Source organism: Odocoileus virginianus, chromosome 20 (genome assembly GCF_023699985.2).
Source record: "Odocoileus virginianus isolate 20LAN1187 ecotype Illinois chromosome 20, Ovbor_1.2, whole genome shotgun sequence".
NCBI lineage: Eukaryota > Metazoa > Chordata > Mammalia > Artiodactyla > Cervidae > Odocoileus > Odocoileus virginianus.
This window is the reverse complement of record NC_069693.1, coordinates 10,486,608-10,505,020: the sequence shown is the minus strand read 5'-3', so window position 1 is coordinate 10,505,020 and position 18,413 is coordinate 10,486,608. Positions and strand designations below refer to the sequence as shown.

General features: G+C 52.2%; 1 protein-coding gene across 1 annotated transcript; it reads left to right on the top strand.

Moving 5' to 3' along the window:
* Window positions 1-3,018: 3,018 nt before the first annotated feature.
* Window positions 3,019-5,985, top strand: RABAC1 (Rab acceptor 1). Its single transcript, XM_020871124.2, has 5 exons — window positions 3,019-3,213; window positions 3,491-3,703; window positions 4,020-4,117; window positions 5,557-5,658; window positions 5,741-5,985. The coding sequence occupies exons 1-5, from the start codon at window positions 3,158-3,160 to the stop codon at window positions 5,827-5,829; spliced, it is 558 nt and encodes a 185-aa protein (XP_020726783.2). The 5' UTR covers window positions 3,019-3,157; the 3' UTR covers window positions 5,830-5,985.
* The last annotated feature ends 12,428 nt before the right edge of the window (window positions 5,986-18,413 follow it).

Below are 18,413 nucleotides of genomic sequence, written 5' to 3'. Positions count from 1 at the left end.
CTTTTTCATTGCAGGGTTTCCCACTGTGTGACTATTATGCTATTTGTCAATCCATCCTCCTGTTGATGGATTTGTTGTTTCCCTTTTGGGAGCCTCTAGGAACATTCTAGTAACATCCTTTGATGACACATGTTGACATCTCTGTTGGGTACATGCCTAGAAATGGAATTGCTGATTGGGGATAGACTGTGTTTACCTTTCACAGAAATAGCCAGCCCTTTCCAAAGCTCTGGTATCATCAACATTGCCACAATGTATCGAAGTTCCAGTTGCTCCACATCCTTGTCAACACTTGCTATTGTCAGTCTTTTGAATTTTAGCCCTTCCGGTTGGGCAGCCCTACCACTTCCCTTGAGAAGGCCTTTCTAACAGAGCTGGCAGTGAGAGGAGGGCCTGGGGCTGGTCCTTGGCCTACCTGCCTCCTAGCTCAAATGTCTGGGATGCTGAGAGTCCACATGAGTGTGAGTGTGTGTGCATGCCCACTGCACAAGACGGTGCTGAGGAAGAGTGCCTTAATCTGAAGGGGAAGACAGTCAGAGGATAGGGGCCATGACCAGACACCACCTGTGATGCCCAGGGCAGAGCCTGGTCCTGATAAGTGTTGTGAGCCTGGACCTCCCTTAGGGGGGCCAGAGACCTCCTTTATTCATCAGGTACAAAGTGAGGAATACTCCCATAGACAGGTGAGAAATCTGAGGCCCAGAGAGGGCAGGGACTTCCTTGAGATCACACAGCAGATACACAACCCAGGTTTCCGATTGTCTATCTTCCTACTCTCCCAGCTCCATTTCTTCCAGGGATCCAAGAGGCAGGAAGGAGGCCTCAGGCTGGAGGGACCCCCTTATCTCTGGCCATCCCCCTAATTCATGGCTCACTTGCCATAGGCAATATCTCTGCCTTAGGGCTTCCTCCCACAATCCCTGTTTCAAGGGGCTCCTCCCTCCCATTGCCCTTATGCCAAGTCCTCCCTGCCCCACTCAGAAGGTCCCTCCCCACAATGTCCTTGCCTCTCGACCCCACCGTCCACAGCTCATGCCTTTTGACACCTCCAGGCCTTTGCTTGTTATGTGCTCTGTTCTGAGCAAGTACTCACAGGAACACAAACATGAGTTATGAGTGAAATTACTTTTATTTGTGTTCTATGAGCTCTCACAACAAAAGTTAAATCCCATTTCCCCAAGGTTGGCCCTGGAAGAAGGCAGCTGGGTCTCTGCTTCCAACCCTCTGCTCCTCAAGACTCATCTTCCTTTTGGGGGCTCTTCCGGTTACCTCCACTGCTCCCATTACTTTGAAATCAGGGGGCTGCTCCCCCATTAATGCTCTGGATTAACTGTGGACTCACAGGAAACCCCCTACTCCAATTTCCTGAAGCCCAGCTTGACCCAAGTGGGAAACCTGAACAAGCTCCTACTAAAAGCCTGGGGTTGACAGAGGAAAAGTGAAAATGTTAGTTGCTCACTAGACGCCATAGCCTGCAAGGCTCCTCTGTCCATGGAATTCTCCAGGCAAGAAAACTAGAGTGGGTAGCCATTCCCATCTCCAGGAGATCTTCCCGACCCAGGGATCGAACCCGGGTCTCCCGCATTGCAGGCAGATTCTTTACCGTCTGAGCCACCAAATATCTCATTGGGTATTTTCCTTTAGCCCCACCCAGCCTCGGAAAATGAGGTTCTCAGTCTGCGTAAGGAAGCCCAGGCTTCCTGAAACTTCTACACCTTTCTTGAGGCCATTCTGGTGCTCCCCTTAGAACTCTGGCTGGTTTTCTACAACTCACCCCGCAGCAGGGGCGAAGACTGAGAGTGTTAAGATTTTGGGAACCAGGGGAAAGAAAGGCTCATATCTCAGACACCAGCCACTCTTTGGAACATCCAAGGGGCCAGTGAGAAGGCTGGGACTTCCCTGGTGATACAGTACTTAAGAATCCACCTTCAAATGCCTGGGACCTGGGTTTGATCCCTGGTCTGGGAACCAAGATCCCACATGTCACAAAGCAACTAAGCACCACGTATTGTAACTAAGAGTTGATGTAGCCCAAAATAAATAAAATTTTTAAAATTTTTGGAGAAAGCTGAACTCTAGAAATAAGTATAACAGCCATGATAATGTAGTGGCAATAGCATGGACTACTGTTTATCAAACAGTTGTGAAATATCAAGACTCTTTCAAGCACTTTACATGAATCATTCAACCCAATCTCAATCCCACGAGTGTGGTAACCTCTAGGATCTTTACTGTCCAGATGAAAACACTGAGGTTCAGGGAGGTGATGAGGTCAGCACAGCTTGAAGTTTGACCTCTGACCCCAGAATCCCAGCTCCTTTAGTTATGACATCTACATCTTTAAAAAATTCTCATCCCTTCAATAAAACTGAATGAAAAAGTGAAAAAAAAATCTCAGCCTTTTCCCACACTTCCCTCCACCCTAACTAAAGCAGGGGCATGCCTAGATTCCTAATCCTAATTGATTCTACCTTGGGAGCCCAAGGGTGGGGGTGGAGCTTTGCTCCCCACCTTAGACACCCCCTCTAGCAACCATGGCCCCATCACTAGCCTCTTAAAGAAGGAAGGAATAGACTCCCACGAATTCTTTACAGTCTCGCTATTCAAAATGTGGGCCATGGAACAGAAGCATCAACATCACCTAGAAACTTGTTAGAAACGCGGATGAAGGGTCTCGCCCTAGATCTGCTGAATCAGAACATCTGAGTGTTTTATCAAGTGTTTTTTTATACCTCCTAGAGACAGAATGACAGCTCTACACGGTCCCCATTATAGCCTGCACGGGGGAGTACACAGCGTCTTCTTGCCTTTAGAGCTCGCCTAACGCCCTGACTCCTGACCGCCCACCTTCCCCGACTGCACGCGTCCTAATTCGGAAACTACAACTCCCACAATGCTCAGAGGGGCGCTGGGTTATTTTACACGACTACAACTCCCAAAGTGCGTCACGAGTCACACCACCATCATGGTGCCCATTCTCGCCGGCACCATCAGGACTACAACTCCCACAATGCTCGACAGCAGAACTACCGTTCCCCAGCGGCTCCATAACGACTACACGTCCGCTCCAGCTCTGCTGGGTGAGGCCGGGCTCGGGCGGGGCCCGCGGGGGCTGCAGGGCCCTGGGCTCCTTAGTTCTTCCCCAGACAACACAGACATGGCGACCGAGAAGGATCTGCAGAGGGATGCCGAGGCGGAAGGACTGAGCGCCGCGTGAGCAACCAAGACCCGGGAGTCCTGGTCCCCCGACCCCTCCTCCCTGGGGGTCCTAGGAATCCCGGTGTCTAGACATAAGAGTTTGGGCCGCTGTTGTCCTCTTCGAGGACTCTGGAGTCTGGGCCCTCAGCCCCTATCTCCCCTGAGATCTAGGAGCCTGGGACCATTATCCACCCCAGAACCCCGGAGTCCGGCCCCTCTCGGTCCTCTTCTTGCTGAAGGGTCCGGACTCCATCCCGGTCGTCGATCGCTGACGTGGCCCCTCACCCACCAGGACCCTGCTGCCGAAACTGATTCCATCTGGCGCGGGCCGTGAGTGGCTGGAGCGACGCCGTGCGACCATCCGGTCCTGGGGCTCCTTCGTGGACCAGCGGCGCTTCTCGCGGCCCCGCAACCTGGGCGAGCTGTGCCAGCGCCTCGTACGCAACGTGGAGTACTACCAGAGCAACTATGTGTTCGTGTTTCTGGGTCTCATCCTGTACTGTGTGTGAGTGCCTCTGGGGCCCGTCCGCGCCCCCGTCCCCACCCCCACCAGGCTGCGTGGCCCGCGCTGGCCGACCCCGCCCTCAGCATCCGGCCCCACCTCTCACTGCCCAGGCCCCGTTCCCGTGGGATAGTTCTGCCGGAAGTTTTCACCGAAGGGCCAGGTCCCTAGTGCCCCCCATCAGCCTGGCCAGGATTCAGTGTGACCAAATGTGACCTAGGCTTTCCCGGCCCCAAGCAGATCCCCTGCCATCCGCCGGTGGGAAGGTCAGGGCCTCCTTGTCTGGCTCCCTGACGCATGGCTCCCTGCCCGCTTCCAGGGCGACGTCTCCCATGCTGCTGGTGGCTCTGGCTGTCTTCTTTGGCGCCTGCTACATCCTCTATCTGCGCACGCTGCAGTCCAAGTTTGTGCTGTTCGGTGAGAAATCCCTTGCCCAGACTCTTCACATCCTGGTCTCTTGGAACGCAAACATTTTGACATCAAACCCAGGTCCTTTTGAACCCACGTCTGCCCAAGACTCTATCTACACTAGGTTCCTCCAAATTCGGTCCCTTAAAGTCTCAGACACACCTGATGCTCCCACCCACTCTCAGCCCCCCAAAATTGCTATCCCCCAAGTGCAGAAGATACCCCAGAACCCACCTCCGCCTGAATCCTCAAAACCTCCTCCTTCCCTCTCCCTCCTGCCTAAACCTCCTGCCAAAAACGTCAGCTGCACGTACCCACATCGGCCACCAGGTGGCGACTTCCCACTGGCCTATATCCTTGCTCCCCCTTTCCTGCTTCCTGGGGTAGAAGTGGAAATCTTGGGATTTCTCAGAGGGGGAAGCTGAGCCTTGTGGCTCAGGTGGTCCAAGACTGGCACCGGAAACGCCGCTGAGAAGAAAGACAGGCCTGGGGACTTCCCTGGTGGTTCAATGGTTAAGACCATGCTTCCAACGCAGGGGGCGTGGGTTCCATCCCCTGTCAGGGAACTAAGTCACACATTATGTGCAGTGCTGGCAGAGGGTTTAGAAATAACAGACGGCCCTGAGTTCCCAACTAGGAGATGCTCAAGGGCTTTGGAGTGGGGATACAGGGGAATTGGGCTCAAATGGACAGGTAGACCTAAGATAGAATGCTTCAGAAGCCTGCTGGTCATGTACACGACAAAGGTGGGCTGGGTGGAGGGGCGCGTCGGGCTAGCCCAGGGCATGGAGGGAGCGCTTGGAGCATAGACACGACTTGGCTTCAGCCACTGCTGCCACCAGTACCTGCAGATCCGACCTTCCAATCCACCACGAGAAGCCAGACATCTGTACAGCCACCCCTTGGTGTCCATAGGGGATTGTTCCAGGAGCCCCCATGTGGATGGCAAAGTCCACTGATGTTCAAGTCCCTTATGAAAAATGATGTAGTACAATGATCCACGGGTTTCCATCCTTGGATACAGAGGGCCGGCCTATTGTTATGTGAAATTATCCAGTTTTTCCGGCAGCCACAAACCGAATTCTGGTGGAATAATGTGCAGACTCAAAAGACACATCCCCAGGTCAGACTTGGCTCTTGGGCTGCCAGTCAGAGGTTCCAGATCTGTGCGAGGGCAGGTTGGAGCAGGAGAACTATAGTCAGGAGAAGGAGGCTGGGAGCTTCCAGCAGAAGTGGGGTTGAAGGGCAGAGGGCAGGGGGCTGAGGAAGGCACTCTGTGTTGCCGTGGTCAGTAGGTGGGGCCAAGGGCTGGAGGGCCTTGGCACAAGTTTAGAGTAGACCCTGAGGCTCCCGGAGCTTGCAAGACCAGAGTTTTGGGGGAGCATCAGGGGTTACTCTGGGAGGAGGCACGAGTCGGAACAGCTGCCCCAGTGCCCTCTGCCCCGCAGGCCGTGAGGTGAGCCCTGCCCATCAGTATGCCCTGGCTGGGGGCGTCTCCTTTCCCTTCTTCTGGCTGGCTGGCGCGGGCTCCGCCGTCTTCTGGGTCCTGGGTGAGTACAGGGTCTGGGCAGCGCTGTGGGCGGTGGGGGCCAGGTGAGGCCACCAGGCCCTGAACTGCCCATTTTCCTGCAGGAGCCACTCTCGTAGTCATCGGCTCCCACGCCGCCTTCCACCAGATGGAGGCTGTGGACGGGGAGGAGCTGCAGATGGAACCCGTGTGATGTGGCTTCGCAGGCCTGCCAGCCTCCCAAGCCAGCTGCCCCTGTTCACCCCAGTCCCACTCAGCTCTGCAACTCCGGCCAAAGGCCCCTTTCCCACGTCAAGACCAGGGAGAGACTCCAGCTTTGGGAATAAAACTGTTAAAGTTGTTCAGCAAATATTCTCCCGAGGTCTTCTGTGGGTCTGTGCTGGTGATGCTGGGGTCCTGCAGAGACCAAGAAGGTGGGGGTGGGCCGTGGACACAGGTTGGGGTGGGAAGTGTACAATAAGCCAGATAAATAGCAAATATGATAGGATGGTCAGTGGTGACAAGTTCTAAGGAGGAGAAAAGAGTATGTCGGGGCCCCTGAGATCACCCCCATGTTTCATGATTTGCTAGAAGGACTCAGGACTCGGGCACCAGCCGTATTCACAGCTGTGATTTATTATCGTGAAAGGTTATGAAGCAAAATGTCGCATAGTTGTGTCCGACACTTTGTGACCCCATGGACTGTAGCCCACTAGGCTCCTCTGTCCATGGAATTCTCCAGGCAAGAACACCGCAGTGGGTTGCCATGCCCTTCTCCAGGGGATCGTCCCAATCCAGGGATCGAACCTAGTTCTCCTGCATTACAGGCACTGTTACCTATGAAGCAAAATCAACGAAGAAAAAAGGCACGTGGGGCGAAGTCCAGAAGAAACCACAAGCTTCCCAGAGCCCTCTCCCAGTGCGGTCACCAGATTGAGTGCAGTCGCCACAACAGTGAAATGCTGTCTGCAGAGAAGTTCATCACAGACTCAGTACCCAGAAAGAAAGCAGGTCTTCAGCATAAACAACGTGGTTTGCACAAACAGTGTAGACACAAGAGCCATTCTTTCAGGGAGCAGCAAGGGCCCTGCTGGAATCCAGGTTCCCAGAGGCCAGACAGGGGCCACTACACAAGCAAAGCCTCTCTAAGGATCGCCATCTTCATGGTAACTCTTCATAGAGGAAGTTCTGGAAATGAGTTATAGGTTTAAGAAGCTTCCCTGAAGTGATGTTCAGTGAAGACTTAAATTGAGTGAGGCAGACTTCCCTGGTGGTTCCAGCGATTAAGAATCTGCCTGCCAATGCAGGGAGCATGGGTTTGATCCCTATGCCAGGAAGATTCCACATGTTGCGGGCCAGCTAAGCCCATGCGCCACAGCTCCTGAGCCCACGCACCTAGAGCCCCCACTCTGAAATGAGAGAAGCCCCCCGCCCCCGCCCCATGCACAGCAAAGAAGACCGAGCACAGCCAAACAATTTAAATACATAAATCATGTTAAAAAAAATTGAATGAGGGAGGGAATTCCCTGGTGGTCCAGTGGTTAGGACTCCTTGCTTTCACTGCCAGGGACCCAGGGTCAGTCCCTGGTCAGGGAATTAAGATCCCATAAGCCATGTGGTGTGGAAAAAAAATTTTTTTTGAAAAAGGACCTATTAGCTTTCAGACTTAGATATTGGTGGCTAATCACCTTTAGTTTGTGAAGTGAGTGAAAGTCACTCAGGTGTGTCTGACACTTTGCGACCCCACGGACTGTATAGTCCATGGATTCTCTGGGCCAGAATACTGGAGTGGGTAGCCTTTTCCTTCTCCAGGAGATCTTCCCAACCCAGGGATTAAACCCAGGTATCCTGCATTGCAGGTGGGTTCTTTACCAATTGAGCTATCAGGGAAGCCCCTGAATAATAATAAATTGAGAGCGGGAGCAGCCACAGATCCCTCCCTCCCAGAGGGAGAACGTTCTGGTGAGAGGAAATAGTAGGTGCAAATGCCAGGAGACAGCAGTGGGCCTGGAGGTCTGAGGAACAGCGAGGAGCCCCGTGTGGCTGGAGCAGATGGGGCGGGTGGACGGGAGAACTGCCCTCCCTTTGGTGGGGAGGGACGTTGGCTTTCCTGAGTGAGGTGAGAGAGACGCACTTGGCTCTTCGCTGTAACGTGAAGGCCGCTGTGGTACAACCACGGACTAAGAAGAAAGGCACGTGGCAGGGAAAGCAGTTGGCAGGTGAGACGACAGAGAGGTGACAGGCAGGGCTGAAGAGCTACTTCAGAGGGGCGGGTCTAGGAGGGCTCTCTCAGGAGGCGGCATTCCCGGCATTCCGTGCGCTCTGAGGGACCCAGAGCCGGCCACAGGAAGAGCCGCGGGCGAAGCGGCCTGGCAGAGGCACAGTGCCCCACACAGCCAGCTGAGTCTGGCCTCCCCGGCCTCCGGTCTCGTCAAAACTCACTAGTTCAGTATTCTTTTCAGCGAGTGTTTATTAGAGGGCCCACCGAGTGCACAGTGGCCACAGGACTGGAAAAGGCCAGTTTTCACTCCAATCCCGAAGAAAGGCAGTGCCAAAGAAGGCTCAGACTACCGCACGACTGCACTCATCTCACACTCTAGTAAAGCAATGCTCAAAATTCTCCAAGCCAAGCTTCAGCAATACATGAACTTCCAGATGTTCAAGCTGATTTTAGAAAAGGCAGAAGAACCAGAGATCAAATTGCCAACATTTGCTGGATCATCGAGAAAGCAAGAGAGCTCCAGAAAAACATCTATTTCTGCTTTATTGACTATGCTAAAGCCTTTGACTGTGTGGATCACAATAAACTGTGAAAAATTCTGAAAGAGATGGGAATACCAGACCACCTGACCTGCCCCTTGAGAAACCTGTATGCAGGTCAGGAAGCAACAGTTAGAACTGGACATGGAACAATGACTGATTCCAAATAGGAAAAGGTGTACGTCAAGGCTGTATGTTGTCACCCTGCTTATTTAACTTATATGCAGAGGACATCATGAGAAACGCTGGGACGGTTGAAGCACAAGCTGGAATCAAGATTGCCAGGAGAAATTTCAATAACCTCAGATATGCAGATGACACCACCCTTATGGCAGAAAGTGAAGAAGAACTAAAGAGCCTCTTGATGAAAATGAAAGAGGAGAGTGAAAAAGTTGGCTTAAAGCTCAACATTCAGAAAACTAAGATCATGGCATCCAGTCCCATCACTTCTTGGCAAATAGATGGGGAAATAGTGGAAAGAGTGGCTGACTTTATTTTTTTGGGCTTCAGAATCACTGCAGATGTTGACTGCAGCCATGAAATTAAAAGACGCTTACTCCTTGGAAGGAAAGTTATGACCAACCTAGACAGCATATTAAAAAGCAGAGACATTACTTTGTCAACAAAGGTCCATCTAGTCAAGGCTATGGTTTTTCCAGTAGTCACGTATGGATGTGAGAGTTGGACTATAAAGAAAGCTGAGTGCTGAAGAATTGACGCTTTTGAACTGTGGTTTGGAGAAGACTCTTGAGAGTCCCTTGTACTGCAAGGAGATCCAAGCAGTCCATCCTAAAGGAGATTAGTCCTGGGTGTTCATTGGAAGGACTGATATTGAAGCTAAAACTCCAGTATTTTGGCCACCTGATGCGAAGGGGTGACTCATTGGAAAAGACCCTGATTTTGGGAAAGATTGAAGGCAGGAGGAGAAGGGGACAACAGAGGATGACATGATTAAATGGCATCACTGAATCAATGGACATGAGTTTGGGTAAACTCAGGGAGTTGGTGATGGACAGGGAGGCCTGGCGTGCTGCGGTTCTTGGGGTCGCAAAGAGTTGGACACGACTGAGTGACTGAACTGAACTGAGTGCCCAGTATCGTTCCGGAATTCCATCACATATGGTGGCCATCAGCCATGTATGGCAGGCTTTCCTGGTGGCTCAGACGGTAAAGCGTCTGCCTGCGATGCAGGAGACCTGCGTTCGGTCCCTAGGTCGGGAAGATCCCCTGGAGAAGGAAATGGCAACCCACTCCAGTATCCTTGCCCGGGAAATCCCATGGACAGAGGAGCCTGGCACACTAGTCTTGTGGGGCTGCAAAAGAGTCAGACACAACTGAGTGACTTCTTAGCCATATATGGTTACTAGCTACTTGAAACATGGCTGATCTGGATTGAGACGTGCTGTGAGTATAAAATACACACCAGATTTCAAAGACTTAGTCGGAAAAGAGCGTAAAATATCTCATTAATAATTTTTATATTGGTTATGTGTTGGAAGGATAATCTGTTGGATGTTGCTGTTGTTTAGTTGCTAAATCATGTCCAACTCTTGTGACCCCCATAGAATATAGCCCACCAGGCTCTTCTATCTGTGGGATTCTCCAGGTAAGAATACTAGAGTGGGTTGCCATTTCCTTCTCCAGGGGATCTTCCCAACCCAGGGTTCTAACTGGAGTCTCTTGCATTGCAGGCAGATTCTTTACCACTAAGCCGCCTGGGAAGCTGGTGGATATGTTGGGTACCTGTTGGATATGCTAGGGTTGGATATGTTAGGGTAAATTAGTATTTTCACTTTTTTCTTTACTTTTTAAAATGTCAGGGAATTTGCTGGTGGTCTAGTGGTTAGGACTTGGCACTTTCACTATGGGCACCAGGGTTCGATTCCTGGTTAGGGAACTAAGATCCTGCATGCCGCACAGCACGGCCAAAAAAATGTGATTAGGTAAATAATATAACATTACATCTGTAGCTGCTATCCTGTTTCTACTAGACATGGTGGCTTAAAAACAACAGCACCACCATTGAAGAAAGAACAGCACCACAATTGAGGCCCTGCCTTCTTGGAACTCACATTCATGGACCAAACAACCAACCAATAGGAAGCTCTCAGACAGCCAAGCCTACGAAACAGGAGACTGGATGTGACTACAGGGTAACTGTGGAAGGCAGGGGTCCACTAGAGTGGAGGGGCAGGGACTTGCAGGCAGTGAGGAGGCGCTTGCCCCTCAGAGGTCTCCGGGAAGAGTGTTCTGGCTCGAGGGAATTGCAAAAGTGCAAAGGCCTTGAGGCAGGACTTGCTCAATGACATGGCACTGCAGTGGCTGGGGTGAAGGGAGTGATAAAGGGGTGACCCTGCGGAGGATGTCAGGGGCCAGATCAGGCAGGACCTGGGAGCCACGCGGAGCTTTTGAACTATAGCTTAAGGCAATGTGAAACTATGGAAGGCTTTTGAGCAAGGAAGGGAGAAGGTCAGGTATGAATGTCAGGAATATCCCCAAGCAACTTCCCTTGGAGGTCTAGTGGTTAAGACACTGTGCTTCCTCTGCAGGGGCACAGGTTCAATCCCTAGTGGGGAATTAAGATCCCACAAGCCGCGCAGTGTGGCAAAACAAAAACAAAAACAAAAACAAACCACTATCCTTTCGGGTCCTGTGGGAGATGGGCTGGAGGCAGTAAGATCGTGTAGAATGAACCAAGCTGGGGAAGATGAGGCAGGGACTATGAAATGGAAAGGACAGACAGGAAAAGAAGATTCAGGAAGATGAAGGTGGGGGCTTGGTGACTGGCCTGTGTGGGAGGGTGCAGGCCAGGGGAACCCCCAGGCTTTCTGCAAAATGGGGAGACCGGGGGCTCGTGTGTCCGGGTTCACAGCGTTCCCAGGCACCAGGGGCGCAGTTCCAGTGGTTGCCACCAGAGGGCGGAAAAGCGCTTCCTCCAGCCCTTCTCCCGGGAGGGCGCCGGGGATGGGTTCCTCCTGGCAGAGGAGACCTGGAGTGTCTGCGGCTGCGGGTCAGGCTCCTGGGTCTGCTCAGAGGCCAAGTTCCCAGCTTGAGGATGGCTGAAGGTGTTGAGTTTGTTAATCCAGATGCCAGTATTCCCAGGGGAGCCTGCCATCAGGGTGGGTGGTCACTCTGCCGTTTCCATCGCTGGGCCTGGAGTGAATGTGGTCAGACTGCCTCGTTTGAAGGTGACTGAGGCCCAAGTCCCGAGGACCTGGGACTGAGGTCACTGGGGCGAGGCGTCAAAGCCCGGGTCTGGGAGTGGGAGGCTGGGACTGGGGCCAGAGGCCTAATCTGGCGGTGAGTGACTCCAGGTCCCTAATTCTGATATTGAGACGAGCAGCTTCCACGGGGTTGTTCATGAGTAGGGGGTCACTTCCCTATCTATCCCTTCCTGAACTGGAGTTGAAAAGTTTGTTTTGGGGTAACAGAAACTGGGGGACTTGGTGTCTCACCAAGAACCAAAAGTCTGGTTGTCTATTTTGGTGATGGAGGTTGGGGTTCCAGCTGGCTGGTCGGGGTGACAGATTGAGGCTCTGGCTGTCAATTTCATGACTGAAGAGCCCGTTGGCTCAGGTTTGGGGTGACAGGGATAGTGGACCTACTTGTCCAGTGTAGAGTGACAGAATCAGGGAGTGCTTGCCCTTCACCTGGGGTATCAGACTGGGCATCTGAGTCTTGTTTGGGGTGACAGCTTGGAGTCCAGTCCCTGATTTGGGGTAATAGAAGTTGGGGTGCTCAGTTCCTCAGTCGTGTCTGACTCTTTGTGACCCTGTGGACTGTAGCCTGCCAGGCTCCTCTGTCATGGGATTCTCCAGGCAAGAATCCTGGAATGGGTAGTGGGTTGCCACCTCCTTCTCCAGGGGATCTTCCTGACCCGGGGATCTTCCTGACTCACGAATCAAACCCAGGTCTCTTGAATTACCAGGTAGATTCTTTACCACTAGCACCACCTGAGAAGCCCCGGAAATTGAGGATCTGTTGTCAAGTTGGAGGTCATTTATCTGGCTTGAGGTGACAGACTGGGAGTCCTGGTGACACTGGGAGTCCAGGGCCCTAGTCTGGGATGACAAGGTAGGGGGCCCCCTGTACTGGGGCCCCCCTGATGGGGATCTGGTTGTTTCCTTGAGGTGGCAGAGACAGGGAATACTGTCTGGCTGGTGGTGACAGAGCCTGGGGGTGCCCTTGTGTACTTTAGGACACCAGGGATTGCGGGGCTCTTTGCCCGGTGTGAAGTGACAGCAAATGAGAGATTTTTTTTTAAAACAACATTTGCCTTTTTTTCCGGCTCTGTCACTTGGCTTGTGGAATCTCAGTCCCCCAATCAGGGCTTGAACCCCCAGGCCATGGCAGTGAAAGCGCTGAATCCTAACCACTAGACTACCTGGGAACTCCCCAGGAGATCTTTTTTTTTTTTTTTTTTTTTTAGTTTGAAGAATGTCTGCTTGTCTAGTTTGAGATTAAAAACATTGAATCTAGTTCTCAAGTTTTTCTCTTTTTTGACACACTGCAAGCTGCATGTAGGATCTTAGTTCCCCAACCAGGGATTGAACCTGCGCCCTCAGCAGTGGAGGTGTGGAGTCCTAACCACTGGACTTCCAGGGAAGTCCCTAGTTCTTAAAGTTTAAGTGACAGGTCTGGGACTCTTATCTGGTTGGGAGTGACAGAGAACAGAGTTGTGGGAGGTGTTAGGCACTGGGGTTCTTGTCAAGGTTGGGGTAATGGGGACTAGTCTAGCCTGGGGTGACAGACTGAGGGTCTTATTGTCTAGTTTTTGGTGACCAAGACTGGGCTCCGGAGTTTCTTTAGGGGTGTTAGAGTTGAGGTCTAGTCTTTTTGAGGGTGACAGAATGGTAGTCTAGCTGTTAGGCTGAGACGCCAAAATTCTAAGGTTTGGGATAGCAGGTTGAAGATTCCATTTCTAGTTTGGAGCACTAGGAACTGGGGTCTGGTGGGCTCCATTGGGGTGTCTGAGACTTGTGGTCTGATTATCTCTTTTGGGGTTCGAGACACAAGGCTGGTTGTCTGGCTCAGGGTTATAGAGGCCAAAGGCCTGGTTATCTAGTTTAGGGTGATGACGCTGGGCATAGGGGTGTTAGTTTGGGTGAAAGACATTGGGGTGACCACCTGGATAGTATGAAGAGGCAGACACCACAGGTCTGGTTGCCTTGTTGGGATGACAGACCAACTGGACTCCTGTCTGTCTTGAGAGGCAGAGACCAGGATTACCATCATCATGAGATTTCAGAGGACTGTGGGGTTTCTTTGTCTAATGTGAAGTGCCAGAGCCTGGGGGTCCAGATGTCTGGCTTGGGACATCAGAAGTGGGGGTTCGGGGACTTCCCTGGTGGCCCAGTGGCTGAGACTCTGCCTGCCAATGCAGGGGACATGGGTCGGATCCCTGGTCTGGGAAGATCCCACAGGCTGCAGGGCAGCTAAGCCAGTGCACCACAGTTACTGAGTCTGTGCGCTCAGGAGCCTGTGCTCCGCAAGAGAAACCACTGCAGTGGGAAGCCTGTGCATCACAACTAGAGAAAGTCCTTGCTCACCAAAACTAGAGAAAGCCCACACAGCGCAAGCAATGAAGACCCAGGGCAGCCAGAAGAGGGAAAAAAAAAAAAAGAAATGGGGATTCATGTATTTAGACTGAGGTGTCAGAGACCAGAGGTTCTGGGATTCAGAACCTGGTTTAGGGCGATGGAGACTTGGAGGTTAGTTGCCTAGTTTGGAGATTAGGGATCAGTTGTTCATTTGGGGATGAAATGATTGTGACTTCAGGGTTGCGTTTAGGGTGACGTAGAATGCAAGTTTGCTTGTTTATTTTGGCAAAAGTGAGACCAGGGTTCTGGTTGACCAGTTGAGGATGACAGACTGGAGTTTGATATGAAGGCTGCAGAGGCTGGGCGCCAGGTCTCTAGTTGGAGGTGACATTTTATGTATCCAGGTGCCTGGCATGGAGTGACAGAGCCTAGAGGTACCCTTGTCTTGTTTAGGGGGGACAGAGACTAGGTCCCAGGGCATATTTGGGGTATCAGAGACTGAGGGTTTGATTTTACCCTTTTGTGGGGAAAAAACTGGATTCCAGGGACATTCAGTTGACAGAATCTGGAGGTCTGCTTGCCTACTTTTGTGGGACAGAACTTAGGGTTCTGGTTCTATATGGAGTGATAGACTGGAATCTGGTTGTTGAGGGTCAAATTGGGGGTTCCAAGGAATATTTGGGGGGTTGGCTATGGATCTGTTATCTAGTTTTGGGGATCATAATCTTGGGCTCCAAGGTGTATTTTGGGGTGAGAGACCAGGGGCATGGCTGTGTGGCTTTGGGGAGACAGAGTCCATGGTCCCAGGGTATATTGGGGGTGATAGAAAGGTTGTCTAGTTTGGGGGATCAGAGACTGGGGTCCCAGGGTATATTTGAGGAGACAGAGAATGGGGTCTGGTTGTCTCATTTGTTAGGACAGTGACTGGGATCTCAGAGGGTATTTTGGGTGGCCAAGGTTGAAGTCTGTCTAATTTTGAGGAATAAACACTGAGGGCCCAGAGCATATTTGGGGTGACCGAGGTTGGGGTCTGGGTCTAATTTCACATGACAGTGACTGAGGTCCCAGGGAGCATCTGGGGTGACAAAGCCTGGGATATGATTGTCTGTGTTGTGGGACTGAAGGACTGGCATCCAGGGTGTTTTGGGGGTAACTGTCTTGTTTTCTAATCTGGGATGATGACTGGCAACTTTTGTCTAGTTTGGGTTGACAGTGATCAGGGTTCAGTTGTCCATTTGGGAGAGATGGGTACTGGGATCAACTGTCTAGTTTGAGGTGATGAGACCAGGTATCAAAGGTAACATACATGGGGGGACAGCATCTCTCCCTTCCAGGTGACAGAGACTGCTTGTCCCTGGATCTGGAGCCAATTCACATGAACAACGGCACTAGTGGTAAAGAACCCACCCGCCAACGCAGCAGACCTAAAAGACGCAAGGTTGATCCCTGGGTCGGGGAGATCCCCTGGAGGAGGATACGCAACCCACTCCAGTATCCTTGCCTGGAGAATCCCATGGACAGGGGAGCCTGGTGGACTACAGTCCATAGGGTCGCAGAGTCAGACACGACTGAAGCGACTTAGCATGCACATATGTATGTGAACAATGGTTCAGTTGAGGGTGACAGAAATTGTGAGGCCAATCATTTACTTTGGAATGATAGAATTGGGGTTCTCAAAATATCTTTGGGGGTGATGAATGGGGTAACTGAGAGTGGGGGTGCCAGTGAAGAGCTGGAAAGAACTGAGATAGCTAGCTTGCTTCCTGTGGGTGACACGCTGAGTACCTTGTTGGGGGTCAGAAACTGGGGTTCTGCTAGTCTACTTTGGAGTGACAGATGAGCACTCAATTGCCTAGCTTGGGGAGACACAACCTGGGGATCCAATGACCCAATTCAAGATGACACATGGCATTGTGGAGATGGGTTATGTTTCCATACCAAGGGTCTGGCGCTCCATTTAGGGTGGTGTGACAGGGGGTGGGGGGACCTAGTTTCTTATGACAGAGATTAAGGTTCAGGGTCTAGTTTGGGGCATTAGGCCAGGAGTCCAGACTGTAGTGGGTGTTAGGGGGAGCCCAGGTGTCTAGCTTGGGGCGCAGAGACTGGGGGTGTGGTTGTGCAGCTGGTCAGACTAAGGACAATCAGTTTTAGTCCGAGGAGGCAGAAACCGTGAGTCCTCTGGTTTGGGGTGCAGAGCCTGGGCACGCAGTGTCTTCCAAATGCTGAATCTGAGAGTGCTGGTGCCTGAATGCCCCTGGGACGGACTGAGTCAGGGGTCTCCTGCACCCAGGGATGGGGTCCCTGAGTAAGCGTGGCCTGGGTGTGCAGCCCTGTTTAGGGGTTACTGAAGCTGAAGAGTCTGGCTGTTGAAACCAGAGAAGAAATTCCCTGGCAGACCAGAGGTTCCGCTTCCACTGCCGAGGGCTCAGGTACAATCCCCAGTTGAGGAGCTAAGATCCTGCAAGTCGTGTGATGAGGTAAAAAAAAAAAAAGTGGAACAGAAGAGGTTGGGACCCCAGGGCCCAGGATCCACTTGAGGGGTCCTTGATTGGGTCTGGGGATGTCTGCAACATGAAAGGCCGAGGGCTTTCAAGGTAGGGACACGTCCGCACATGAGTGTGGAGGTGACGGGTCCTGGGCAGAGATACCCAGCGTGGGGGGGATCAAGGACGAGACCCAAACACAGGCCTTGGGGGAGGAGTGGCTCTTTGAGGCGGGGGCACAGTGGGCTGTGGAGCTTTCTGGCTCGGGGATCAGGCTGGTTCAACTGCCTTAATCACACACAACAGCGTCCTGAAGGTCAAGGTCGAGTCTGGGGGCACGTGGTTGTGGTGGTTGAGGTGCATTGTTGCAGGTGATGAAAACTGGGGACTCAGATCCCTACTTTGGGAAGATCCTGAATTTGGGGTGACTGGAGTCCCTCCTGCCAAGGTTTGCTGCTCATGAGCCCACGTTCCTGATTTGGGTGCCCAGGTTCTAAATCTGTGACAGTGCAGACTTCCAAGGGGACCAGAGAGGGCCACTGAGGCTTGCGTTAGTGCTGACAGCAGGAAACAGCCTGGATGGTGAGACTGGAGGGGCCTTCTGGGGCGCTTCCCCGGTCAAGTCTGGGTGAGCCTGGGGACTCAGCTGTCCAGTTGAGACTGACTGGCTTGGGGTTTAGTGGTGACCACATCTGGCAGCCCCTTTGCTCATGTGGGGGCTTCTCAGATGGCTCAGTGGTAAAGAACCCGCCTGCCAATGCAGGAGACTCGATCCTGGGTCGGGAAGATCCCGCAACCCACTCCAGTATTCTTGCCTGTGAAATCCCATGGACAGAGGAGCCTTGGCAGGCTACGGTCCACGGGTCACAGAAGAGACACGACCTAGCGACTAAACAACAACATGTTCATTTGGGGGTCCTAGTGGTTACTTTAGGGCTGACTGAAGTTTGGGGCTCGCTAAGCATGGGTGTCCCACACCCTGGCGTAGGGGGTATCTGACCCTGGGAGCCCAGATGCCAAGCTTGTGGGTGACCTGCCATGGGTTTCAGTTGCGTATTCTGAGATGGACTTGCTGTGGCTTTACCGACTGTGGGGCCCTGAAGCCAGGTAAATTTAGGGCTGAGACTGTGGTCCACACTCTAATTTTATTTTATTTTAAATTGGAAGATAATTACAATATTGTGACGGTGTCTGCCATACACCAACATGAATCAGCCATAAGCATACACATGTCCCCTCCCTCTTGAACCTCCCTCCCACCTCCCTCCCCATCCCACCCTCGATGTTGTCACAGAGCATCGGTTTCGGTTCTCTGTGTCACAGAGCAAATTCCCACTGGCTATCTATCTTACAACTCCCCTGGTGGCTCAGATGGCAAAGCATCTGCCTGCCATGTGGGAGACCCGGGTCTGATCCCTGGGTTGGGAAGATCCCCTGGAGAAGGAAATGGCAACCCACTCCAGTACTCTTGCCTAGAAAATTCGATGGACGGAGGGACCTGGTAGGCTACAGTCCTACCATAGGTTACCTATCTTACATGTGTTACCTATCTTACCTACCATATGTTACCTATCTTACATAGGGTAATGTGTAATGTCACCTGTCTTACATATGGTAATGTGGATGTTTCAATGCTACTCTCTCAGATCATCCTACCTTCTCTCTCCCGCACTGTGTCCCCATGTCTGTTCTCTATGTCTGCATCTCCATTGCTGCCCTGCAAATAGATTCATCAGTACCACCTTTGCATTCTAATTTGAGGACTAACGCTGGGGCCCTAAATGCTGACGTAGAGGTGACTTACCCTGGCATCCAGATGGCAGGTCCTGGGACCCCAGAGCCCTAGTGTGGGGACAGCTGAGGCAGCTGCTCAGATGTCTAGTTTTGCTGTGCTGAGCTGCTCAGTCGTGTCCGACTCTTTGCCACCCCGGACTGTAGCCCTCCAGGCTCCTCTGTCCATGGGATTGTCCAGGCGAGAATACTCGAGTGGGTTGCTGTGCCCTCCTCCAGGGGAT